At 43.2% G+C, this 27,259-nt stretch overlaps 1 protein-coding gene and 1 non-coding gene across 2 annotated transcripts; one reads left to right on the forward strand and one right to left on the reverse strand.

Annotated features, from left to right (window-relative positions):
• Positions 1-4,131: 4,131 nt before the first annotated feature.
• On the reverse strand, positions 4,132-5,990 carry LOC141026182 (fatty acyl-CoA reductase 2, chloroplastic-like). Its single transcript, XM_073502169.1, has 5 exons — positions 5,970-5,990; positions 5,701-5,900; positions 5,504-5,604; positions 5,168-5,380; positions 4,132-4,265 (listed from the first exon to the last, which is right to left on the reverse strand). The coding sequence occupies exons 1-5, from the start codon at positions 5,988-5,990 to the stop codon at positions 4,132-4,134; spliced, it is 669 nt and encodes a 222-aa protein (XP_073358270.1).
• A 16,306-nt stretch (positions 5,991-22,296) lies between these two features.
• Positions 22,297-22,367, forward strand: TRNAC-GCA (transfer RNA cysteine (anticodon GCA)). Its single transcript has one exon. It is a non-coding gene; the product is annotated as a tRNA-Cys (tRNA).
• The last annotated feature ends 4,892 nt before the right edge of the window (positions 22,368-27,259 follow it).

The raw sequence follows: 27,259 nt of genomic DNA on the forward strand, positions 1-27,259 counted from the left end.
TCAATGAGGACATGAGTCAGCAAGGGCATGTGAAAGTTTCGTTGGCTTTTTGTCCTGTATTGGAAAGCTTTGATGAGCAAAAATAATTACAACCCTCCCATTTCCCCAACACATATTTTTAGTTAAATCAGAAGTCGGTCTATAGAAATAATTTCAACAACATGAAACTTTTTTCCTCGACCTTCTTCGATCATTGAATTCCAAATTCTGGTTCTTTTACAGTAATTTCTTGACTACAACTTTATTGGCAAACCCTCCACGTGTTTGAACAGTGTTAATCTAACTAGCATTCTTCTTGTTTTGTTTTGCGCCAATTAGAGTATGTGGGTTATGGATGATATACATTCACAGTGCCTGGTTTGTTCCTAGTTGAATTTTGGATCATGGCACATCCATGAGCAGATTAGGAAGGTGAACCAAAATAGTACTAAAATATGATCAAATATAAATTAATGAAGAGAATACGCCCTCGATTTTACATATATATACCTGTGATATATCATTAGGCTCTTACCCCCACCCCCCAAATAGTAGTAAATTGTCTTATCTTTGGCTGAGTTTTGTAAGGTATGTAAGCATAATGAGCAAAAACATCCAGGATTACATCAATTTTCCTGACAAAAACATGTGAGTAAATGATGGGGTTTCAGAATACTCATCATTACAAATCATGCAAATCAAAAGGTCTACAAGTATGTAGATAATCCAAATTCTATTAATATACTTAATATTACATGCAAAAGTAAGATATATGGGTCACTTATATCAACAATTAACATAGACGTACTAGAACTCCTAGAAGTGAAGGAGAGAGCAATTTAGTACACAGACTAGATGTGGTAGTAGCAGCATAAAAACATATAAAAAAATACAGAGCAGTTCTTGAGTAAAAAATTGCTGCCATATGCAAAGATGTCTGGGTATGGAAATGATCACAAAAGTGTCTCCGGTTGCAACCTTTTGCATCTAAGCTTATTCATAAACATATGCTGGCAAAACGTGGCAATGGGGTGCTTCCCGTCTGTCATAGTTTTGTTGTTAAAACATTGGACAAAAAAATCCAGCGTAATGATAAAAACATGCGCCTTAGATTGAACTTGTAAATGGAACAGGTTAATGCCATTTCTCCTCGCCTTATGTTACGAGGTTTTGCATTCCTCCTTGATTGTCGGGTCAAAGAATGTCGAAAGATTATTACTTTGATTAGTGTTCTTTTTGTTTTATTCCAAGTCATTTGAAGAGTGTTCTATTTGAATAACACACAAGTTCAGATTCATGTTCTTGCCGATATGTATTTTGGATCATACCATGGTTATGGGCTCATTATGCAAACCGACCACAACTAAATTATAATATGTTTAAATGCAATTTGGTGAAGGATAGACACCCTCGCATGCATATATGTGTATTGCAAAGCTCCAATGATACTATACTGGTATTATTTTACCCCTGTTTAATTTTTGTGAAAGCGAAAACTTGTGCTTTTTCTCATTTAGTCTTGTGACAAAACATTCCAGAACACATTATCATGGTAAATTTTCATCTTTAGATAGTAGAACGACGCGGGTTATTGATCATGCTCTGCTGTTTCGAGTAATAACATAAAGCTATTATCATGGTCTAGCGTTGCAACAGAGGAGAAAAAACTAATTTTTGTAGTCAAGGAAGACATTGTAAACACAATGTCTGCTTTGGACTTAGCCACAGCTGAATCACGCCATGGCATTCAAGACGGTATGATGTACTGACATATACGTCTATCATGGTGAGGAGCGATAAACTATAGCCTGACCAACCTTTTCACCACTGGCATGCTGAACTTTATTTTACAGCCAACCACTTTTAAAGTAATTTCATTGGGTGGGAATTATAGCAAATCCTTCTATATCCTCTATGTGAAGAGGAAAAGAGTGAGCTTATGTAAACCTATATCTAAAGAATAAGGAGAGCAAGACTACAAACTTAAAGGCTCGCATAAGTAAAACCATATAGCCAAACAAAATCTCCTGGATTACATTTGGGTACGCTGAAAACGAATGTATCCAAAAAGTAGAGGCCACCACTGAATGGATCACATGTGGGATGAAATTGTAGTAGCCCATCAATATGATGAATGGAGATACGTATGCACTAGTAGAAAACAGGGCTTTGGTCACAACTCAATATACACATTAGTCCCGGTTGCATTACAAACCGGGACTAATGTGAGCATTAATCCCGGTTCGAGCGGCTAAAAGCATTAGTCCCGGTTCAAATGAGACCTTTAGTCCCGGTTTGAGACACGAACCGGGACTAAAGGGTGCGATGCCCTTTAGTCCCGGTTCGTATCTCAAACCGGGACTAAAGATTAGACCTTTAGTCCCGGTTCGTGTCTCAAACCAGGACTAAAGGGGTTCATGTCTCAAACTCCCCTCCCCCCCCCCCGTATCGCCATTTAAGTTTTGAAAAAAAAATGATAAAAACTTCAAAAAATAAAATTCTTCGAGATGTTGTTATATTACTACATCTACTAGTTAGGAAAATTAAAAAACTTAAATTTGGACATGTTTTGCAAAAAAGTGTTATGAAAAAGTAATCCGGCTATAACTTTTGCATACGATGTCGGAAAAAACGTATAATATATCAAAATGTTCAACACGAAAATCCCCATCCGATTTTGACCGCCATAGGCCTATTTGCAAATTTTTAGAATCCTCAAATTCTAAAAAGAAAAAAGGTATGCTCAAATTCTAGTTTTTCTTTAATTTTGGTTAAATCTGGTCAAACTACTTATTCAAGAAGTATTAGTGTTACTAAATAATTATTCAAGAATATTAGTGTTACTAAAAAATTATTTCAGTTTTTTTGAATTTTGGTCAAACTGTGGTCAAACTATGGTCAAACTACTTATTCAAGAAATATTAGTGTTACTAAATAATTATTCAAGAATATTAGTGTTACTAAATAATTATTTTAGTTTTTTTGAATTTTGGTCAAATCTGGTCAAACTGTGGTCAAACTACTTATTCAAGAAATATTAGTGTTACTATATAATTATTGTTTTTTAGAATAATAGTTTCAAACTCAAACAGTGAAACATGTGACTTCATGCTCAAGCTAAACTCCCGAGGGTAAATAGGATTAACATCTTACTATTGTCAGGAAAACAACAAGTGTAGACATGGAAACGAGGGGGAATAGAACCCGGAAGTTAAGTGTGCTCATGCTGGAGTAGTGAGAGCATGGGTGACCGGCCGGGAAGTTAGATGATTTGGAATGATGAGCGGTGATTAGAGATTAGAGGTTAAATTGAGCAGTGATGAGGGGTGATTAGAGATTAAATGATACAGTCCTCGCTGATGGATCGGCAAGTACTCCACGGTCAGCGGCTATCAGCTAACGTTATGGGCCGTTAGTGGTGGTTCATTGCCTATAGAGTTGTAATCCGGAATCCAAGTTTTGTGATAACCGTGTTGTTTACTTTCAGTGTTGTTTATTGTTCACAGCTAGATTGAGCTCAGTTGAGAGTGTCATGCTCTGTCAATATCTGTTGCAGGAGTTGTCATTCTCTGTTACTAGAGTTGTCAATCTCAGATGCAGGAGTTGTCAGTTGCAGCCATTCTCGCTGTGTCAAGCTTGTGACTTGCGTTGTATCAGGTTGGTAACAGCTTGTATCTCGATAGGACTGAATGTAGCCAGGAGTTGTCTTAGGTTAGTCTAATGTGCCAAAACGTTAGTCAAACCACCTAGGTTGTGTTTGTTCTGGAGAGTTCAGCTAGTCCGAGTGATCTGGGTTATCCTACGTTTTCTCCCTGTTTCGATCTTTTTTTCGACTATAGGGGTTTTGTAGCTGCCCAGCAGCATCCGTGTGACAGAGAGTCATATTAAGGATATAATAATGCTTTCCCCTTGAACCCCTTGCAGAAAAAGTAGGAAAATGGACTGAAATTGTTGGATAAGTGGATTTGCAGTATCTCAACAATCAGAACAGCGAATATTCCATCATCCAAACTAAGCTTCCTCAGATCCTAACCCATTGGTAATTATCGAGCCTCGTGACTCCGGCTGTGTTGATATCTTCGTATTACCTGTTATCATTCTATCTATCTGGTTATTGCTTTATGTGTTGGTTGGTATTTCACTCAAAAAAGTTTAAGTAGAAGTGATTTCTTCCTCATTAGCTCCATTTTGATTATCATTTGCATCTTGTGATGAATGAAGTGAACTTGAGCTCTCTAGTGCTTCTATTTTCTCTTCGAAAGCATTTACTAGTATTCGATGAGATTCTGAAAGACCAGAAAGACAAGTGATATGAACTGGTTTTGTATCCACCCACTTTCCTTCGTTATCTTCAACTCTTTCTCTTTTGGTAGAGGAAGGCATTCCCAGTATAAATGATGATTCTTGCTTTCGTATTGTTAATGTTTTCAATTCTACACGGAAGGGGTTTGTGACCACTACCATTTTAGTAAGGGATTTATCCTCATATTGTTGGAGAAACCATTCTATGCTAACATGGCTCAGCCTAGCAATGGCTGGGAATTTCTTGTCCCAGAATGCAAAAAAAAATGTCCGCCACTTTGTTGCTTTCAGCACGTTTTCTAATGAAGTCAAGCCCCTTCTAGATGTCCGCTGCTGCACTATGCTATGTCTTACCATAGACAAGAGGCATATACACCTTCTTCACCAACTTTCAGTTAAGGTGACGGCTAACGGCTTCCTTGACACTAGCTTCCAGAGATTATGATGGAATCTCCTCTTTGAAGTCCTCTAATAGTGAGGAATATAGGTCATATACTTGATCCTCACCATCAACCCGTCAAAAGTTAGTACGCACTGCTAGATCCTGGAAATAGCTCATTATCTGGTAAGCAGACGAGGATGCATCACATATATATGTGACATCCGCAACCTCAGATTTGGGTTTAGCATTTACCTGTTTCCTTCCATCCAACCTGGGAAGGGATCCCTCCATGTGCTCTCTATGACACTTGGCCTGATTGTTACCACCGGTATCTCTCCTCGCATGTAGTTGATGACCATCTCGCCCATGGCCTTTGTGAACACATAAGTGTCTTGCCAACCATAGAGTTTGGCCCTATGAATAAATAAATTGCACAAATCAAATACTTCATGTATGTATTCGTATCTACAGACATGAGAAAGTAACAGGGAAATACTAGAATACCTCGACTACCTAACTCTTTCATTTCTTGAGTAACAGAAGCAGAGGCAGAAGAATGCCTTCTGGAGTCAAAAGCCAACTTGATCTCAGCCTCGATATCCAACACGGTATTCTGATGTGCCGAAAAATCTGAGGAACCTATCCCCTTTGTTATGGTATCCCCTAAGCAAAATGGCTTCTCTAGTATCAAACCTTGCCTCTGCCCATTCACATATGCTGTTTGGCCAAAAACATGACATGCAAACATACTGCTAAAGCTTGTTTGTAAGCTTTTGAGATTAATAGAAACAGGTTACCATTTGATTTCGACCATAAGAAACTCTTATTTGGCATTCTGACCTATTGATACTTGCAAGAAGAGCTTCAGTCTTCGAAACCGCTGCGCGAAACTCATTATCCGGAATGGCCCCACGGTGTTGATGTCTAGTGCTACATCATACCTGCAAGTTGCAATACTTTTATTGCTATGGAATGTGAACTTACACATTTAGTAATGGAAGCAATCCTTGGTGCAAGACTAGTATAGCTTCACGAACCTCTCATCAAAAGTGGTATTTGCTGCAGAGTTTACGATAACATCCACTTCTTCCGCGATCTCTTTGGCTAACTCAGGAGCAATGCCAATGTAGGCTTCCCTGAAATTACCAACGACTGGAACCTGCTTGCTTAATACAAAGCTGTGGTAGTTTTTCCCATGGATTTCCTGTAAACATCTGAACAACTCAGTATCTTCTACCTGTATTGCAGACGGAAAATATGGTCATTTGCATGAAGAACAGAAAGTAGTCCGAAGTAATCATCATACCTCGTTCTTCAATCTTTTCATGGCTGCTTCATTGTCCTTGGCCTTGATCAACACGTATATTTTACCAACATCAGGATTTGTCCTTAAATTGGGATCGATAAGAACTGATGATCAGAATCATACAAAGTAGAATGGAAGAACAAAGGAAGGAAGTCAGGTAGCTTAGAGCAAGACAAAGGCAGAATGGAAGAACAGCCTAAAAGTTGGGGGCCAGACAGAAACTGTCTCACTCAAACTGGCATTTGAAAATGCTACCCGCCCTTCCCCTATTTCTGCATTTCATTCTTCTATTCCTTCTGCTTGCTTTTCTAGTTAAGCTGCTCATAAACTAGATCCATAAAACTCACTCAGCTACTGTCTTCTTTCTATAATTGGTCTCTAAGTCCAAGTAATCGAAAAAGTATAATCCTCTTCCCAGCTCCGCCACCTCCTTTCTACTGAGTATGCTCTACTTGAAAGAACATATTTATCAATAAATAAGTGCATTACTATATTCACAGCTACAAACTAAGCCTAATTTCCAATATGTCATATGTATCACTTTGATGTTGTGGGATCACTGGCTTCTTGCTCAACGGATTTCGCTTCTACACTTGACTTGAGAAGGGCGAAGCCTTCATGACCGGTACCGGTATCTGTTCAAGAAGTCAGTACTTATGCGGCACTGAACAAAGGGTGAGATCGATGAAATGCAATACATGTTTGAACATTTCCTATCTTCTTCCAGCCATCAAACTTGTTCAATTCGTTTTCTTGAGATCTGTGGAATAGTGATATCATACTTGAATCCACATTCCTAGTATTTGAGGAAGAAGTAGAATCTTAGTCCTTTCGAATTTCTAAGTTGGGAATTTGATATCGACTAAATCAAGAAACTCGATTTCACTATGATATGACCACTGAACCCTTTGATGCAACATTTCTTGTTTCCAGAAGATCTCGGATGGTTTCTGAAGCTTCCATGATCTTGTAAAAGAAAGAAACCCTTTCTATAAGTCATGAAGACGTGGACCAAAAGACTAAGAAACTGCACAATCTATTGATTGACTGAAAAACTCAAGCTGAGTAACTTGCTTGAATGATCGCTCCGGCTCTGGGCCGTCTGATCTTCGGGATGCAGAATAGGGGATCGCTTGCCAACCGTTAGTTAGGACCAGTGAAAACCCACGCTTGGTGAAGGCGAAGTTCAGTTTGGAGATCTAACAATTCCTTATGTCGTGTATCCTCGATTGATGCAGCCTCAGATGCTTCAATTGTAGATTTGAGTATTGAGCGAAAGGTTACACCACCTATAGGTTCTGTATTACAGGCCAATCCTACTCCACTAGTACCAATAGGCGGCATAGGGGAAAAAGCACAACACCTAGGAATAGGAATCAACAACACAAAAAACTTTCTGAGAAATTACCCAGCAAGAAAACGTATGCGCGTGGGCGCAACGGGTTTCGCTCCCGTGTGCTCATCCCTTGCTTGTTCTTTCGGACTAGCACTCTTTCCCTCTCTTTGAAGTAGATTTCTCAGCTCCACGAGTCAAACGAAATAAGGCGAAAGGCCCACTACTTCTTCATTCATGGCTTATTGATTTGATTGATCCCCCTTTCGTATTCATTCGACCTGAGGTGAGGTTGGAACAAGAGTTTTCATAAAAAGAATGGTTCTTTTATGCAATTATGAATGGGCAGGCCTCTTGTGGATTCCTCCAACTCTATGAATGAAGGGGGGAGTATGAGGAAGGCCGATTTTCTTTCTATATGAAGATGAAAAAAGGATCCGGGTCAAACATTTCTTACTTTTGTTGAGTATGACTGAATGAGGAAGAGCTCCTTATGTGGTATCACTTTACCACCATCTGAAATGCGCGAAACTCCGATTGGTGGAAGCCAGTCCATGAAGATTCTCCCTTCTCTTACGTGAAATTCCCCTCTTTCGGTAAGCATCCAGTATCTCAGCAAATGAACATTTCTCTAAGCTTATCCTGTAGCTTATACGTCGTTTGAAAGCTGCTCCAAGGATCCAACGAATAGCTAAGGTTTGTTGACGATCCCTGGCTACAATCCCAAGAACATCATAAATAGTACCTGCGACTCCTACTTTGACCACTTCGCATATTGGCTTTATATTATCTACGGCGTCAACCATAAGTTTTATTACATCGCGTTCAGTTCGAGCTAGGCGGTGAAAAGTTTTATAAACAATAGCACGAACTCTCGTTCTTTTACCATCGATCATGCGAAAGTTTACCAATTTCTTGATCAATTCTTTTTGCTCACCATCAAAGTCCCCCATATAGCTGAGAATTTCCGAGCAATTGGAAGCCGCTTTCGATGACGAGGCCGATAAATTGATATTACGCGATCGTTACTGTCCATCTTTTTCAGCTCTGCTCCCAAAAAGAGAAAGGAAAGGAGACTGATCTTGACGTCGGCGTTGGTTTTTCCAACGAAAAACAAGAACATTCTTTCACGAACTTCCATGACAAAATGCTAGTTGCCTTGTAACGCATACACTGGAGCATTTGTCCCATCGACGAAGGCCACTATACGCGTTTTCTGAAGAGCAACATTCTCTTATAACCAAACATCGCAAAGACAGAAAGGAGTATCCTGAACGTAAGGCCAATGGCTAGCATACTTCGCTGAACACTCACGATATTCAGCTAAAGCTGGATGCATATTCTATTATATTCTATTATATTATATCTTGCCTTGGTAGAGCGAAACTTTGAACCCAACACAAGCAACTCTCCCGGTTTAGCGATATTGATGGGTTCCAGCCTCATTCCACTAGCCCTAAAAGCATTCTAAATATATAAAAGAGGGGGAGTGGATTCTACAAGAAAAGGCGGGCAAAGGTAGTTCAGGGGTCAATTCTTGGAGCATAGCTCATTTCTAAGTCCCCAACCCATCTCGTGCTCGTGCTGTACGCGATCGAATCTTGCGGCCGGATAGAGCAATGGAATCACCGAGTCGTATGAAAAGAGGGCTCTTCTTTTTAATCTTAACACAAAGGCTAGCTCCCCTGGGGGTTGTCATATTACAATCATTTGTATTACTTTCCTACCAATCCTGAACTAGCTATGACCCTTATAGCGAGCCTCGCTTTACCGTTTCAGATAGAAACATATGGCGCTCCTAAAGTCGATTGGATACTTTCTTTTTTATTGAATTAAGCTAAGCCGTGGACTTTCTCACGTGAAGAACTCCTTCTTATGAGCTCATGGACTTGATCAATGCTAGTTCAAGTTCACGTCATATTAGGAAATTAGTTCATTAATTCGTTTATTTGCCAACGAAGAAGCCTTGCGCTACTCGGAAAGTACTGACTAGAGGGGGGGCGTGTGGATCCACAGTCCTAGCCATTCTCACAACGGGATAATAAAGCGAACAAAGACCATGAGAAGAGATTACAACATCCAGAACGAAGCCTGTCAAGCCAACCTTCCCTCACTGTGAAAATGCAACATCCGGCGTACTCATTGGCTTTGACCTCAGATTCATTACTTGCTAGAGAAGTAGTTTACATAACTGTCACAGCTCCAATGCGATAATCTTGTTAATCAGCAAAGTAGCTAGCCTAAATAAGGAGTTTACAATCGCTTGACTATAAAGTAAAGAGCGGCTAATGGGAGATTGCTTGAGTAGGCTCAGTAAGGGATTACCCGCGGGCAGGGTGAAAGAGCTCTCATTAATAGTATGAACTGGTGGATCAGTAAGATAGCTAGAGCTCCTTAAAGGAAAGCAAAATCCAATTCTATATTATATCAAACTATAAAGCAAAGATGAGGAAGCTGCGCCTTTACTCGCTCGAATTAGAGGAAAAAGGGGATATGCAGCAGTAACAGCTTTTCTTTCAATAGTAAGCAGGAAATGCGAATAAGAGAAGGGTAGAAGAAGCGATCCGCGCATTTCCTTATTTCACAACGGATTTGACTCGTTAGAGAAATCATTTCTTAGGTATGCTACATTCTTTGAAGAAAGAGTAGGTTCTGCTATTTAAGACTTAGAGGAAGTGATTTTCGGGTGAAAGATCGTGGATGTCGCCTAGAGGGGGGGGTGAATAGGCGCTTTAAAATAATTACGGTTAGGCTTGAACAAATGCGGAATAAACCTAGCGGTTAATTTGACAAGCACAAAACCTACAACAACTAGGCTCACCTATGTGCACCAACAACTTATGCTACGCAAGATAAACAACTAAGTGATAGCAAGATATATGACAAGAAACAATATGGCTATCACAAAGTAAAGTGCATAAGTAAAGGGTTCGGGTAAGAGATAACCGAGGCACGCGGAGACGACGATGTATCCCGAAGTTCACACCCTTGCGGATGCTAATCTCCGTTTGGAGCGGTGTGGAGGCACAATGCTCCCCAAGAAGCCACTAGGGCCACCGTAATCTCCTCACGCCCTCGCACAATGCAAGATGCCGTGATTCCACTAAGGGACCCTTGAGGGCGGTCACCGAACCCGTACAAATGGCAACCCTTGGGGGCGGTCACCGAACCCGTACACTTTGGCAACCCTTGGGGGCGGTCACCGGTACCCGTCAAATTGCTCGGGGCGATCTCCACAACCTAATTGGAGACCCCGACGCTTGCCCGGAGCTTTACACCACAATGATTGAGCTCCGAACACCACCAACCGTCTAGGGCGCCCAAGTACCCAAGAGGAACAAGCTCAAGGGCACCAAGCACCCAAGAGTAATAAGCTTCTCAACTTGTAACTTCCACGTATCACCGTGGAGAACTCAAACCGATGCACCAAATGCAATGGCAAGGGCACACGGAGTGCCTAAGTCCTTCTCTCTCAAATCCCACCGAAGCAACTAATGCTAGGGAAGAAAATGAGAGGAAGAACAAGAAGGAGAACACCAAGAACTCCAAGATCTAGATCCAAGGGGTTCCCCTCACAAAGAGGAGAAAGTGATTGGTGGAAATGTGGATCTAGATCTCCTCTCTCTTTTCCCTCAAAAACTAGCAAGAATCCATGGAGGGATTGAGAGTTAGCAAGCTCGAAGAAGGTCAACAATGGGGGAAGAACACGAGCTTGAAAGATCAGGTTCAATGGGGAAGAAGACCCCCTTTTATAGAAGGGGAAAAATCCAACCGTTATGTGCTCAGCCCGCACACGAGCGGTACTACCGCTCCACGAGCGGTACTACCGCTCTGGCGGAAGAAGCAGGGAAAAGGAGCAACCAAACATGAACCTTGGGGCGGTAGTACCGCTTATAAGCGGTACTACCGTGCACCCAGCGGTACTACCGCTGGAGGAGCAGAACACGGAACCAAAAATGTAGTAGCGGTACTACCGCCCGACCGGAGCGGTACTACCGCTTATAGGCGGTACTACTGCCCATCAGGGCGGTACTACCGCTTATAGGTGGAACTGCCGTGCCTTACTGCCGTGCAACTATTGCAAAACTCGACACGAAAAATGCAAGACCCAAAATCGAGGCGGTACCAGCACGGAACCGTAGCCGTACTACCGCTTATGGCCATAGGCGGTACTACTGCTTTGGACAGCGGTACTACCGCTTGGGGTGACAAGCGGTACTGCCGCTCTGGCCGCGGTACTACCGCTAGGAAACCAAAACTGCCATAACTTCTGCATATGAGCTCCGAAGTGAGCAAACTCAAGCTTGTTGGATTGAGAAAGACGAGTAGCATCAAAACAGCGACTGGTTATAGTAAGAAGAGGCAGGGGAGGTATGCCAAAAAAATAGAGGAGTGAAACCTCCAACCGAGAAGAACCGGCATAACCTCCAACATCGAAAACATCATAGAAGATGCGAGTGAACTCCGTTTTCGATGAACTCGAGCTTGTCATCAAGATGACCATAAGCTCCAAAACTCACAAAGAGAAGAACCAAACAAGAACCAACAAAGATGATGCAAGGATGCAATGGTTTGAGCTCTCTATGAACAATACGATCAAGCTACTCATCGAGAGCCCCCCTTGATAGTACGGCAATCGATCCTATAACCCGGTCTCCCAACTACCATCATGAGACCGGTAAAATAGAAAATCTATCAAGAGCAAACCTTTGCCTTGCACATGGTCCACTTGAGCTAGATGATGACGATCTTGACTCCCTCAAGATGGACCACCTTTCTTGGTTGTGTTGGCTCGATGAAGTCTAGTTGATTGCTCCCCCATACTCCACTATGGGTGAGCCACTCTTCCGCACATCTTCACCAGTCCATTGTCACCACAATGGACGGCAAGCTTCAAGCATTTGATCTCTTCATGATGCTTCACTTGAACTTGCACACCGCAACCTAACCCCACAAAGAACTCTCACGAAGATCATGGGTTAGTACACAAAGCGTAATTGACAATGCTTACCACACCATGGGATCGCTTGATCCCTCTCGGTACATCTTGTGCGCTTTGTGTGTTGATCAACTTGATTCACTCTTGATTTAGTCTTGATCAACCTTGACTCTTTCCAACTCTCTTCATTTGGACGATGTCTTGAAGGTAAACATGAATGATCACACAATCTTCTTCTTCAAGACATGCTTGCAATAAGCTCTACTCTCACATGACCAATCTTTGGATAATTCCTTAATAACACCTTGGTCACCACATAAACTCCTTGAAACCAACACATGGACTTCAAGAAAAGCCTATGGACAAATCCTTCAAATATAACTCAAGGCAACCATTAGTCCATAGAGATTGTCATCAATTACCAAAACCAAACATGGGGGCACCGCATGTTCTTTCACCGGGAACTAGCAGACCAAGCCAATCAACAAGGAAAGGCTGTCAAGCAAGGAAGCCACCAAGCAAACCTTTAATAAGCATCTCTAGCGCAGTCACTTCTCTATAGAAAGAAAAAACCTGCAGTCAAGACTAGTCACATTAGTGAAACAAGTGATTCGCTGACATTCAATTCAAATAGAAAGAGTAGTCACAGCTGCGACAAGTTGCTCTAAGAGGAAGGAGTTGACTTACTTTCAATTCCTAATACAGCAAGAGCGGATTTTTTCATGTAGCATTTCTACCCCTATAGGATTTCCCATCTTAACCGAGAATGGGTGCCCACCTTGTACGTACCGAGAATGGGTGCAGCCCACCCCATCTAAAGTAGCCTGAAATTCGTTCCTCTACAATCCAGAGCAGTCCGAACATGTACCGCGATCTGGACGGACAAAGAATGCCGTACACTTGAGTGACCCCCTTTTCTGTGACCACCACCAAATTCAAAAGAAGAGGTGAGATCACCCTGAAAAAATCCTTTGTAGCTCTTAAAATATGGGCCAACCTCTCCATTAATATTGATACTCACTGCACCTCCTTCTACCACTTGTTTAATCCAACCTCTCCACTTCTCACTAAAGAAAACCCTTTTTAAGCAAAACCTCTTGTAGAAAATCCCAATTCACCCTGTCATATGCTTTTTCAAAGTCTAGCTTTAGTATGACCCCCTCTTGTTTAGTCCTCCAAAGCTCATGAAACACCTCATGGATAGTGACCACCCCATCTAAAATATTTCCGTTTTTCATAAATGCCGTCTGACTCTTACTCACCACCTTATCTGCAACTCTCTCAAGCCTATTTGTCAGTACTTTAGTCACAATTTTCTAACAAACATAATATAAACATATTGGCCGATATTGCTTGATAGTTGCAGCATCTTTCGTTTTAGGAATCAGAGTAACCACCCCATAATTAAGTCTTCTAAGTTGCAACTCCTCAGCATGTGGGCTATCAAGCATTCTTTTGACCATCTCTTTAACCATCTCCCAAAAATGTTTCTAAAAGATTACTGGTAAGCCATCTGGGCCAGGAGTTGTATTGGTTTTCATCTCTTTAACTACTAACTCTATTTCCTCCATAGTGAAAGGCTTAGTCAACTCTTCATTGTCTAGTTCTGATAGCATGTGCTCTGTTGACCAAGGGGCTTCCACCAAGAGATATGTCCCCCCTGTCCTCTGAACCAAATAGTCTCTTATAGTAACTAGAAATGTGTTCTTGCAACTCTTTCTCATCTTGTATAACATTTCCTTCATGTTCCAAAGAAGCAATATTACATTTTATGTGTCTTCCATTGGCAGCACTATGGAAGAATGAAGTATTTGCATCTCCCTCAAGTAACCACTGACAAACTGACTGACAATGTGGACTGCATGAGCAATGTCAGGCCGGGTCACAGTGAGGTACACAAGGCTGCCTACAAGATGACGATAGCGAGTGGTATCCCTCAAGAGGAGTACCATCACTAGGGCGCAATTGGAGATGGAGCTCCATGGGTGTAGCGGCAGTGTGTGTATCAGTAAGACCTGAGCGTGAGATCAAATCCTGAGTATAGCGATGCTGAGAGAGATAGTAACCATCATTAGTTTGATCAACCTCAATTCCCAGAAAATAACTGAGAGAAAATCAATCTGACATCTTGAATTGCTCACTCAACTTTTTCTTCACAAAAGCAATGTACTTCTGATCATCTCCAGTGATCAACATATCATCAACATAGAGAAGAAGCAAGGTACGACCGCGGTCAGATGTATGAGTGAAAAGTGCAGGGTCATGCTCACTAGAAGAGAAACCAGCAGCTTGAACCACAGAGCTGAACCGCTCAAACCAAGCACGAGGTGGTTGCTTTTTTCCCATAGAGGGCCTTTCGAAGGTGACAAACATGACCATCAGGAACTTCAATACCCAGAGGTGGCTGCATATAGAAAAAACTCATGTAGATCACCATGAAGGAAAGCATTTTTGACATCCATTTGAGAGATTTGCCAAGATCGAGCTGCAGCCACAGCAATCAGAGTACGAACAGAAATTGAAACAACGCAACCGTACTATCTATTTACGAGAATTTGATTGCTGACAACACGACAACATCACGCTTCTCTTTCTTATTCTTATTTATATAACTGTCACTTTACCGGGCCGGAAAAGTCACACCGTCACGTCTCAGGGTCGTATGCCTGGAACAAGAAGGGTCGTCGTACAATTTTGGCGATTACAAAAAAGAAGGAGGCGAGCTCCCTATCCCTCTTTGTCTTTCCACTTCCCTCGTTCAGGAACAAACACTTCGCCAAATTCTTTTGAGTCCCGGCCCGGTTTTTCCCCACTAACCAATTACGTTACGACCACTGAACAAACTTGGTTGACGAACATGGTTTATGCGCCGCTAATCTAGCGGCTTGTCGAGCATTTGACAAACTCACACCATCCATTTCAAATGGGATTTGTCCCGTGGACACACGAGCAATCCAACCCGTCGGATTTCCTTTTCCTCTTCCCATTCGAACTTCTGCGGGTTTCCCCGTAATAGGAAGATCTGCGAGAACTCTTACCCATATCTTACAATTTCTTCGGAATTGTCCGCTCATAGCACGATGGAATTGTCCGATTGTAGCCCGACGCGCTGCTTCAATGGCTCGATATGAAAGACGACCAGCTCTACAAACCAAGTTGTGTACCATCCGGTTCGCGACCCCTACTACATCTGCATTTAAAATATTTACTATATTTCGTACGTTTCGGATATAGCACGTCCCTTCTTATTTTGACTATATGAGATCCGCACTTTGACACCTGAAATTCCGTTACGAGTAGATACTTCCGCAGGAGCATAATCGATTTTCTGGTTAAATACATTACAAGATGTTTTTCCATACTTTCCGCATTCAGTTCTAGCTATTTCCGCACCCCCTAATCGACCAGAACAACAAATACGTATCCCCTCCACCCCTTTTGGCATTATTAATGGAATATCCTTCACTATTTTACTAAAAATGGAACGAAATGAGATTGGATTGTTCCTCAGTTGAAAAGAGATGTCTTGAGCAATCAGAGAAGCACTTTGATAAACAGATTTGATCTTTACCGACTCAATTAAGGTATTAGTGTTTGTTCTATTAGACAAAAAAGATCGCATTTTTTGCACTTCGTTCAAATAAGAGTTGTACCCGTACGGAATTATCCTCTTTCTCAGTATGATCTCTATCATCATCTCTATTCCCTTTATCAATTTTCCAATCCTACCTAGGTCTATGAATTTCTCTATCAATTCCATTACCTTATCCTTACCCATGAGGTTCCTACATTTGATCCCAAATTGAGCTAGGAGTTGTTTCCGGGCATACTCAAAAAAAAAGGGTTATTATACACCCAACCCCATCCCTTGGAAAAAACAAGGTAGCACCGAAGAAAGGAAAGAGCGATATGGTGGTTTTTGTTGTTCCCGCGAAGCAAAGATCATTCGCTTGGCGAATGAAGTGGATCAACCTCTTTTTGGCTCGGGCCAAACACTTTTTCTCGCTGGTAGAGCTTTCTAAAAAAAGCGATGCGAGAGCGTATTCTCTTATCTAAGCTTCCTCCCTTCGCTCCCCCCATCGTAGATGGTTCAGCCACACCCGGTGCCACGAAATGATTGAGAACTAGGACGTGGTCGAAATGCATTTTATTCTTAGTATTAAAAAAGTATTGCATGACCGAATAATTCAAGGAGGGGCGCACAGCGGGGAGGGTCCTTTTTAGTAGATGACTCGTCGGGCCGTCAGAGCGGGACTTCTTTGGTAAAAATAACTTGATTCTATTCCTTTTTAGTAAGGAGGCGGCATTTCCCATAAGGAAAGGTATGTCATTTACAACCCCGGCGTATTGAGGCCGCTTGAAGGCCCCGCTCACCCGAAGTGATTTATCAAAATTCTTCTTTCTCGATGGTGATCGGTCATGGTATCCATAACGTTGCATCTTTTTCGGCCAAATCCGGATTTCGTTTTGCTTCTCCCGGTCGATCGACTCGACTCTTTTCCCTGCCCCCCGGCCTCTCACTTCGTTTCGTTCTTCCTCTGTACCCTCGCTTGAATGAAGACACCCGATCGGCCCGACTTTCCCAAATGTCGGCCACCAGCCCTTTTCCTGTAGTACGGGTCTTGATTTCTTGTCTTTTTTTCGTTTTAGTCGTGGTGATCGCCCGGGAAGAAAGAAATGAATGAATGTCCTTTTGGGAAAATGTAGAATAATACACCTACCGAGACGAAAGCCAAGGGCGAGTTTCGTAGGTGGACGTATCGAACTAAAATAAGATCTAAGATTGACATCTTGATACAATGATTTACCATAATAATAAATAGAGTCAATGGTGACAGAGCCGTGGGAAGAGCCGCTTCTTTTTTACGGCGGGGGCTTCCATTCACCAGCGCAGACTACATACACGTGCTCTCTGAACCGTGCTAGATAGTCACCCATCACACGGCTCTCAAACCCAACCTGTGGTGGATCCCGGGGGACAAAGCAAAGTCAAAGCGCTTGATCCTTTGCCCCATACTTTGAGATCTTCCTCCCCGCCGATCAAGCAGCAACGCAGCTCGTGATAGGCTTAGCTTAAGCCGCTAACGTTCGGTTCGGATAAGTAAAGTCCCTTCGGTCGGTTCGCTCAGGTGGTCTTCCCTTATTTTCCCTAACGTTCAGAGTTGTTCTGGTTTGAGAAAGGAGCACCGCCAAGTCCACTAGGGGCGCCCTGAATGAATAAGAAATGGACAGCTGAGGTCAGGCTTGCGTGAAAAAAGAAGATAATAAGTTAGATGTACACACCTGAGGTTGGTAAGAACTGAGGGACAATGCCCCCCTCACTGGGCCCATCAGCGAAAGCAACTGCTACTTAATCGTAGGTTTGCTTTCGTGCATGGCCCCCGCTGCTGGAACAGGCGGTTGTCATTTTCAAGTAAACGCCCCGCCCCCTTTCTTTGCCCGCCGGCCGCCTAGCTTGTTATTCTTGGAGATCTGGATAGAGTCTCGCTTCGGGGCGGGGGAAGCATGGATTCGATAGATCTATCGAATCCATGCTGCAAGCAGCAAGCGTAGGCTAAAAAGGCAATAGTCTAACGTTGGGGTAGGGCGCGCCAAAACAACCGGGGGCCCCTCCGGGGTCAGTACAAAAGTACTATATTCTTTCCACTTACTTTCATTGGCTAGCTGCCTTTTGTAGCGCGCGTACTCTGATCCTCTTCTACGAATCTACAACTCTCTTTACTGAGCGAGACTTCATCTATATCCCTCAAAGTGGATTTGGATTCCCATTTCTTCTTTGAATGACAGCTTCAACTAGGCTCCACCTTAGAGAGGGTTTTCGGTTTGAATCAAGATAGGGTCAGGGGCGCGTCGGAACGGTAGCTGCTTAGTCTCATCCGAGAGTCCAATCTCTTTGTACTGTGCTTGCTTTTGTGTCTTTGAATAAAAAAGAAAGAAGGGGTCGATTTACGCTCCTTCCCTTCCACTGCATAGCTGCGCTATCAGGTACTACGAGCCCTCTGCCCCACGCATCTAACCAGCTCGCGTGGTTCACCGGTTCCACCGAAAACTCTCATTTGTTGAAGCGGAGCATAGTGTGGCGTCGAGCGAGAAAGGTCTCTTTTTTGGTTTATTCACTGATCTGAAATGAAACTTAGCACTTGTTTTTTTATTGATTCCTGGGGCTAGTCGTTCGCAGAATCAGTCTATCCGAACCGCAGACGCACTTTTCAGATCAGTGACGGCCTGTCCAGCAGAGCTGGGCACCGGGGCCCTGGATGCGCTAGCGATCGGCACATTAGGGGAGTACTTGCCCGGGTTTCTCGGCCTGGTATCCTTATCCTCGCGTTCATGATATCTACATTCAACTGTGCCCCGGAGACACGGTCGAAGCACGCCCGCCCCGTGTGCGTCTTTCACGACATGCTCTGGTCCCGGGTTTCTTCCTGTGGTCTTCTAGCGTTAGAAGAAGTCGTGTCCGTCCCGGACATCTGCAACGTCCTCTCACGCCTTTTTTGGGGGGACAAACAAAGATCAGGAAAAGACGGACCGAACCCATTCGGTGACTTTCGCGGTCGCCCTCACTGAACCGACTTGGATCTGAACTACGATTCAGATCAAGTCTTACCGAAATTGGATTTCCTTTTCGTGCCATATGTCGCTTAGACTTTACTTTTTCCCCTTTCCGCCCTTTCCTCTATTTGTTCGATAGGGTCTTCGTTTTATTCTAATTCTAAACCCATTGTCGTCCACAGTTTCCTTGTCGACGCGAAGGGGCCAGCAGCCCCCAAACCAAAGTCTGAGATCAGAACTCATACCGCGGTTGTGGCTTGAAGGCCGCATGCAAGTTCTTCAATATTTAGAGAGTATGTGTTAGTACGAGATCGCGCTATCAACTTATTTCATCTTTATCGATGATTAGGACAAAATTGTATCCCTTAGGAACCGTACATGCACCTTTGTTTGGATGCCGATCTAATATTGTTACAATACGAAATACTTGAAGGCCACACGCAATTGACTCACCTACATTTTATGCTCCCACCCTTTTGTAGAAAAAGCCTCTGCCTCTGGGGAAGTGCTCACATCAACTCCAATTTGGATGGAGCTTCTCGATGGGTTAGAGCGTTTGCGAACCAAAAAGGGGAAAAACCCATCCTCCAAAGTAGTGAAGTGAGCCAGTACAATAAGACAATAGGTCTCATGGGCCAAGCCTGCTATCAGGCAGTGAGTGGGAATCAATCCTGAAAGAGAGAAGGTCTAGTGCTCTTAGAAAATATTTGATTCGCCGAAAAATTGGCTTTATCAGACCAATCCATGTTCAGAAGCCTTCCATCAAAAGTCAGTGGTCTAGGCCGCTTTCCTTGACTTTGAGTTGGATCTCATTCTTCTTCCCGGCACAAAAAGAGGGTGGACTTCATCCGAGACACATGGGTTCTTTTGCTTCCTTCAAAGAACTCGTCTTTGAGCCTCTAAAAAGAAGGGCATAGTATCCCAGCCACCTAGACCACCTAAAAGGAAGGAATTGGTCTTTAGCTTTGAGTGATCCAATCATTGGTGAATGGGTTCAGTAAGGTAGAAGGAAAGGGCCCCTCCCGACCTGGGAAATTCACAGCAGGAAAGACTGGCGCCGATCAGCGAAAGCGAACCCTTCAGTACATCGCGTTCAGCCCTCCCTCAAAATCCCATTTGTTTTATTGAGGAATCACTCTTGATCCTCTAAAGGCTCTTCTCCGTCTATAACTCAAAGTCCATCTGTCTCTCGTGGAAGCGCTTTAGAGTGCCTAGAAGATCCAGCAAACGGGGGTGCCAATGCTGTCCCAAGACCAGATCATGGTAGGTAGCTGCTTTAAAGAGGTTGGGAGACAGACTGGTGAACAATCTTCTTCTTGTTTTCTCCGACCTAGAGCACTCTTTTTTTCAATCGTAAGAAGAAACTCCGTGAAAAACCCAGCTATCACTCCTATGAGACGGCTAACTCCCAACTCCCGATACATTCTTTAGAGTCGACCAAAGGACTCGTTGGTTTGGACATAGTTTCTTTGTTCCTGTGTTTCTGTTTTGCTCTCCCCCTTTTTTCACTTAGTTTAGTTGGAATGGAAAGAGAACTTCCTTCAGTTTTTCTTTTTTTGTTGTTGCCTGGTTCGGTCTCTCCGAGTGGAATAAGTGGGTCCTTCTTCTTTTTCCTGACTGATGAAGGTCGAAACTGAAGATCGAATCAAGCGGAGTTTGGATTCCTATGTTCGTACCAACTCAAATGATTGATGAATTGGATCTTGAGTATGCTCACTTCGCTACTCAGCAAGGGTGAAAGAATGACAAAGAGACTGACATCACAGAGGATGGGAAGGACCCAATCGCCTGCCTCTTTCTTGGTCCACCCCCCCTGGTGGGTACTTTATAGCTCACAACACGAGATAGGCAGATATGTGACATAGAAAAATTGCTTTCATTGACAACAAGACTCTCTTCCTGATTGGGATTGATCTGTGCAGGATCTCCTTCCCTATGAGACTCTTGCTTCCCTTTGAAAGAGGCAGACCCCTACTTCAATTGTCATCTGACGACTCTTCCCCAGCTGTGGACTCAGACCTCTCACAACCAAAAAAAAAATCAAAATCAAACGAATCCGAATATAACCAATCTATCGCCTTTGATGACTCGTTGACAGCCTCCAAAACCCAAGCTTCCATCTCCTGCTCCAGACATCGGCGCTTGCCCGCGCCAGTCCATGAAAGGTGGATGAAGGTGAGTCTGACTACGAACTCGAGGATGCTGGGAACGATCTCTTTTCGGGGAATCACTCCCGTCGAGAGGCCCTCTTCCTCCCTTTTTCTGAATCTGGGAGAGAGGCAAAAGAGAAGTCTAGAGAGACCTCGACTCTTTCAGGGAAAGGAGGGAGATCGAATGCGAGATGGAGTCCCTGCCGAATGGAATGGACATCCTTGGGGACAGCTGTGTAAGACTTAATTTACCAAAAAATTGGACGGAAAAACTACTAAAAAGATCACAAGAAACCCAGCTCAAAGTGAATGGAGAGAGAACCCCTGCGCCTTGGAAGGATCTGAAGCTGTTCGGACACTCATAGACAAGTGAACTCCAATCCAGGATCCCTCGAAAAGTGAAGTGAACTAGCCAGGTAGAACAGTCAGGTTAGGAAAATAGTCTTTCATGTCAAGGTGAACATAGACAGACAAGGTTAGTTTGTTTTCCTTAATTCTCAGAGAAAAGACTCGTTGCTGGAACCGAGAGCACTGGCGATTGCTTTCTTTCTGACCTTCAGCCGAGAAATTCCATACCTTCCACCGACTTCTTTTGTGTGTGGCCAGAACGTGATGCTTTCCAATGCCGAGTACTTTTCTTAACAATGTATGAAGCCCGTAAAACCGAAATCGATCCAAATCCACGACCTTGACGATCGAGGAAAAAGGGTATGTATTATTATGGTGTGAGCCTTCTTTCTTTTTGGCCTTAGATTATCATAAGCGAGGAATGGTGCGTGCTAGCCTTCAGACTATACTTTATTGTAAGGAAAGGGAAAAATGGAGAATATCTTTAAGAACCCTAGAAAGAATTTCACTTGGAGCAACAGGGGTCAGGTCACACTATATCAATATCATAATTCTCTTTTTTTAATTGATACTGATTAGCCGTAAATCAATTTGATTTTGTTATGCCATTAAGGAAACACTATTTGGGATACAATACCCATTTTAGAACCGTTCACTACTAACAAATAGAAAATATCAAAATAACAAATAATAACAAATAATATAGTTAATGGTTCCAATTTTTCCTAAATTTGGCAGTCTGTGACTGGAAATCCTTTCTCTTTTCAATAGAAAGAGAAGGTATTTAAGCAATGTGTGTTTTGAGATACAATCAATCGAAGAGAATAAAACTGGGTCCAATAAAAAAACAGGAATGAATTTATTAAAAGGGATTGGAAAGGGATAAGTACAAAGGGATTCAACGATCTAAAAAAATCAAAAAGGGTTTAATAATCCCCTCCTACGAATAAAAATTAGTAAAATAATGTGGATGAATAAGATTTTGCTCGATTTTGGATCGGATTTGGCGGCATGGCCAAGTGTTAAGGCAGGGGACTGCAAATCCTTTATCCCCAGTTCAAATCTGGGTGTCGCCTGACCAAAAAAATACTTAGGATTTCTTATTGTACTGATTGAACTCGACAAATTCTTGCCCTGCATAAGCAAAGGAAAAGAACTAGGCCTGTCGATACTGGATTTTACCATAGTTCTAGTTCTAAAAAAGACTGTCAATTTCTTCTTAAAAATAGGGCTCTGACAGGGTTCTGGGTAGTGGCCCAAACCGATACCAATAGGGATGAGGGATATATACTTATGAATTTCATAATTGATTCTATTCCGCAATTCATAACTACGAAAGTAAGAGGTCAGAAATCTTGGTATCCAAAGGTCCCTAAAGGACATTCCTTTTTTGCTCCTAGAATTGAAGAAGAGATTATACGAAAGACTATCAAGACTTCCTAATTATCTGACACTACCTACACTAAAGTAAGGTCTACTGACTCTGTCTGGAATTAGATTGGATAGGCTGATGGGAAATTTAGGAGTTGTGGAAAGAAGAGACTTTCTTTCCATACTTACGAGAGACTCCGAGTACTCAAACATTCAATCAGGATGGTCGGTTAGCTCTTATCTTTTAGAATAACTTAGTAAAAAAAGTAAAAGTAATAAATAAAATGAATCTCCTAACTCGGTAGCCCATGAGGTTCCAATGGTTAGTTTTGGATTTTTTCAGGCAAGAAAGCAAAGAAGAAGGGAGGATTCTCTATTACCAACTTCCCCCATTGTCCTGTCCTCATTGGTCATTCATCTTTCCCGATCTAGTGCCATCGTTCTTCAAGGTGCCGGAGGGTTTCAAGCATACCTACTACCCCTCCCCTGAGCTTAGTTCAGAGTTGCCTCAGCGCGCTCGAGTAATAACTGGGAAAATCAAGGCTGGACAGGTCTTCGAGCCAACTTCAGGAAGAAATGCAAGTGAAAGAGAATGCTCTCGAGGGCGCAGGAGTCTTTTTCTGTCTTTCTTATTTGAAATCCAAATCGAAATGCCTCAACTTGATAAATTGACTTATTTCTCACAATTCTTCTGGTTATGTCTTCTCCTCTTTGTTGGAAGATGAGTACACATCGGGTAATCCGCCCACGAGAGCCCAATCACAAGAGGCTCATACAAAAAGCAATCAGCCCATAGCCCAATATCGAGACCACAGCCTATTATTCAAACCACAAAGTATCCATCTTTCATCGTCCAATCTTCTCGATCGAACATATTGACATCAATACTCCTTTCCATGGCCATTCACGGCCCGCGAAGATCAACCACTCATGTCCGAGATCACTATCCAATCAAAAACCAGACTTCCAAGATCCATCTCACTCAGACCCTTTTGAATGTAGCGTATAACAACGGAGTGGGTCTATCGAATTGATATGTATTCGAATCTTAGGAGCTGGTAATCACTGATATGCTCATATTGGTGACGTTATTGTTGCTGTAATCAAAGAAGCAGTGCCCACAATGCCTCTAGAAAGATCAGACAGAAGTAAGATGAGCTGTAATTGTACGTACATGTAAAGAACTCAAACGTGACAACGGTATGATAATACGATATGATGACGGTTGTCATTGATCAAGAAGGAAATCCAAAAGGAACTCGAGTTTTTGGTGCGATCGCTCGGGAATTGAGACTTATGAATTTCACTCAAAGAGTCTCATGAGCTCCTGAGGTATTAAAAATACTAGTAGTAGAGACTATGATATAGTAGGGTATCAGAATATAGATCAATTAGTAGATTGTGTCTGACGCATATACATGAAAAAAAAGAATAATTAGATAATAATAATAAGAAGAATTTGAATCTTAATAAAAGGAAGGGTTCGAATAGCATCTACTAATATTACCGAAAACTTTGTGAAAATACTTCTACGAGAAGGTTTTATTGAAAACGTTCGAAAACCATAGGGAAAGTAACAAATCTTTCTTGGCACGTGCCCCTGCTCCTGGTCTTCGAACTAGTCATTAATGGTCGGCAACATAGGTACCCTTTTTGGGTATGCGTTGCGAACACTTTCATTTTTAGCGTCTCATCTTCTCTGGAGAAGCTCAAATCGAACGGATAGAGCAGATGGTCCAACTACAGAACTTCTTCTTTTTCATTACTTCCATGGTCGTGCCCCGTGGCACGGCAGCACCCGTACTATTGAAATGGTTCGTCAGTAGAGATGTTCCCACTGGTGCCTCTTCTTCCAATGGTACTATAATTCCTATTCCTATCCCTTTATTCCCTTTTTTGGTCTATCTACATTTAAGGAAATTCATACGCTCCATGGACAGAGCAAAAAGTGGAGTGTTGGTCAAAGCAAGCCGCCCTATTCTATTACCAGACAAAATGGAGAGAAGCTCATCCGCTAGAAATGCTTTATTTCGTTTCGTTCCCGTTCTTCATTTCCTTATTATCGAATCCATGGGGGACTTGTCATATTTAGAATCTTTCTGCGGTCTGCTCTGTTTACAATTCTTTCGTACTCTCTTCTCTTTACCACGCGATAGGTCAGCGAAGCGTGAGCGGGCGCTCCGAAGTAAAGGCCAAACACTTCGGCCTAAGGGGAATGAGCAACAAAATGACAAGATGAGGTGCCCCGGGTACCCCCATATAGAAAGAAGGGTCGAAGGTTTTGGGCCTGTAGCTTTCCCCGCCCCCCCCCCCCCTCGTCGAGTGGTGCTTGTTTGGGGGGTGTGCCACCAGAAAGCGGGCTTGAAGCTCTCGCCTTACCAACGAGCCGACTGCTGATGGCTGTTGGTCACGACTACTACAAAAAAGTGAAGATGAATCTTTCTATTTCACATGGAGGAGTGTGCATCTTTATGTTGGGTGTTCTTCTGTCGTGCGACCCGATGGCTTATGTGCGACCTGTGGCCCACGCCTCCTATTCTATTTGTTCAGGGCGGGCGGCGTGAACTCTGATTCGATCCGGGTATTCAATCCCGCCGCTGAGATGCTCAGTTGACTCCTTAACCTTGATAGGAAGATGGCTTATTCCAAAATTCGTGCATAAGGGTAAGGAACTTTGGATGAATTAATGTGAATGGGTGTAAGCCTCGCTGCTCGGAAACACCCAGTGCTGACCACACTGAGAGACACGAAAGCGCAGGTAATGCCAGTTGGCGAAGTGGCGTTAAGCATCCCTAGCGGTACGCAAAGAGAGGTCGTGATGATATCATCTACGTCCGTACCGCTCCTCGTGGAGTAGATCCCACATCCAACCAACCCTTTTTTGACCAGGGAACGGGAGAATTCCCACTACCGCTGGCAGGCCAGCCGGGCCGTGAGCACGGTGGGAACGGGCTTCCCAAAAAGCGAGCCCCGGTCCGGGTCAGCATAGAATGGGGGGGACGGCCCTAATGTTGTGTTGGCCGGGTTGCGGGCGGATAAAAGCGGACGTGGGGACTCGGGTCGGGGCACAGCGTAACTAAGAGAGCCATTCCATTTAGGGCGAGACAGAATGGGCGGGCACAAGTGGTCTGGTGTCCGAGCCGATTGGTCAGACGACGACTACTGCACATATTATATTAGCCGCCTATCCCGGAATGGACTGGGATGGAATAGAAAGAACGCGAAGCAGCAAGCAAGGGATGAGCGCTTTGTTGCGCCTGCGCATACGTTTTCTTGCTGGGTCGGTTTGTTTTTGGGGGGTGGGGCAATAAGCTTGCTTCTTCACAAGCTTATCCCCGCCCCCTTTCCTGTCCGTCCCGACCGGCAGCAGTTGGGTCTCCCCATCTCTCCTCAACTTCCCCGGTCTTCGGCCCGAGCTGTATGAGGCAGAAACTCGTCCCACGTACGGTTCGGAGGCCGAGCCCCACCCCTGCAATAATGGTGCGGCTTAGGTCAACTAATACGAATAAGATACAGTTCACTCAACGATTGCCCTTGGGTCCCGAACTCCATATGGGGAAGGAACGTTGTTGTTTGCGAGGTCTCGATCATTTACATGGACCCACTTCTCATTCCATTTGTGGGAATTTGATGATTTATAAACCGTCCCCAACGAGCGAAAGGTTCATGTTTGAACATGATGAATCACTTCGTGGCGACCTGTTGCCCATAAACTTTCCTGCCTCATATGAGAATGGAAAACTGGAAGATTTTCTGCATCGGTGGATGAAGAATCACGAACATAAGAATTTCTGGTTTAGCATGTTCCCAGAAAGAAGATACTTTTTTTTCCATTCGAGAAACGAGGAGCACGACTGAAGTGGCTATACATACAAATCCATTTACGGATCTATATGCTCGGATTGGAACTGGAAGTTCCAGAACTGGCGGCTGGTATACCACCATAATGAAATTGCCTTTTATTTTTAGTATTCGGATAGGATTTCTGTTGGCTTCATCGGGAGGCTCGCGTAGTTTGTTACGTCAACTCCAAAAGGATAAGTTGCATTGGAATCGAGAAAGTTTCGTTCATAATTGCATAAAAGGAGTCAAAATAGTGGCTGCGGCGCGTCGAGGGTCAACCTTTGATATCGAATAACCTTTCGAGCCTTCCCCAATGGATCTCTATCCTCCTTTGAAACCAATAGAAGTTCACTGACCATCCCTGTCAAACATAACCCAAGGTAGGATCGAGAGGAGAAGAATAGGACTCTTGCTAGTATCATAACCTCTCGATGGGAGAATGAAACCATTAGATTAGTGGAAATAAGAAAGAATGGGAAGATTTGAGACGAACCACATTTCCAAGAGATTGATGTCTACTCCGTGTCCTGTAACCTTGAATCTAGTGGAAAAAGAAAAAGCTAGTTCCACTTCAACGCTGTTATCTGCATCGGGCGATACTCCTTCAACGAGAGTGAGTCGCTTAACACGGAACCACTTTCAGAAGCTTTATTGAGTTTTGATAGTTGCGAAGATCTGAGTCCAGCTACTTACGAAGAAGGGCAGACTACCCTATTCCCATCCCTACAGACAGACTAGCTAAGCGTGGTAGTTG

Source organism: Aegilops tauschii, chromosome 6 (genome assembly GCF_002575655.3).
Source record: "Aegilops tauschii subsp. strangulata cultivar AL8/78 chromosome 6, Aet v6.0, whole genome shotgun sequence".
Taxonomy (NCBI): Eukaryota; Viridiplantae; Streptophyta; class Magnoliopsida; order Poales; family Poaceae; genus Aegilops; species Aegilops tauschii.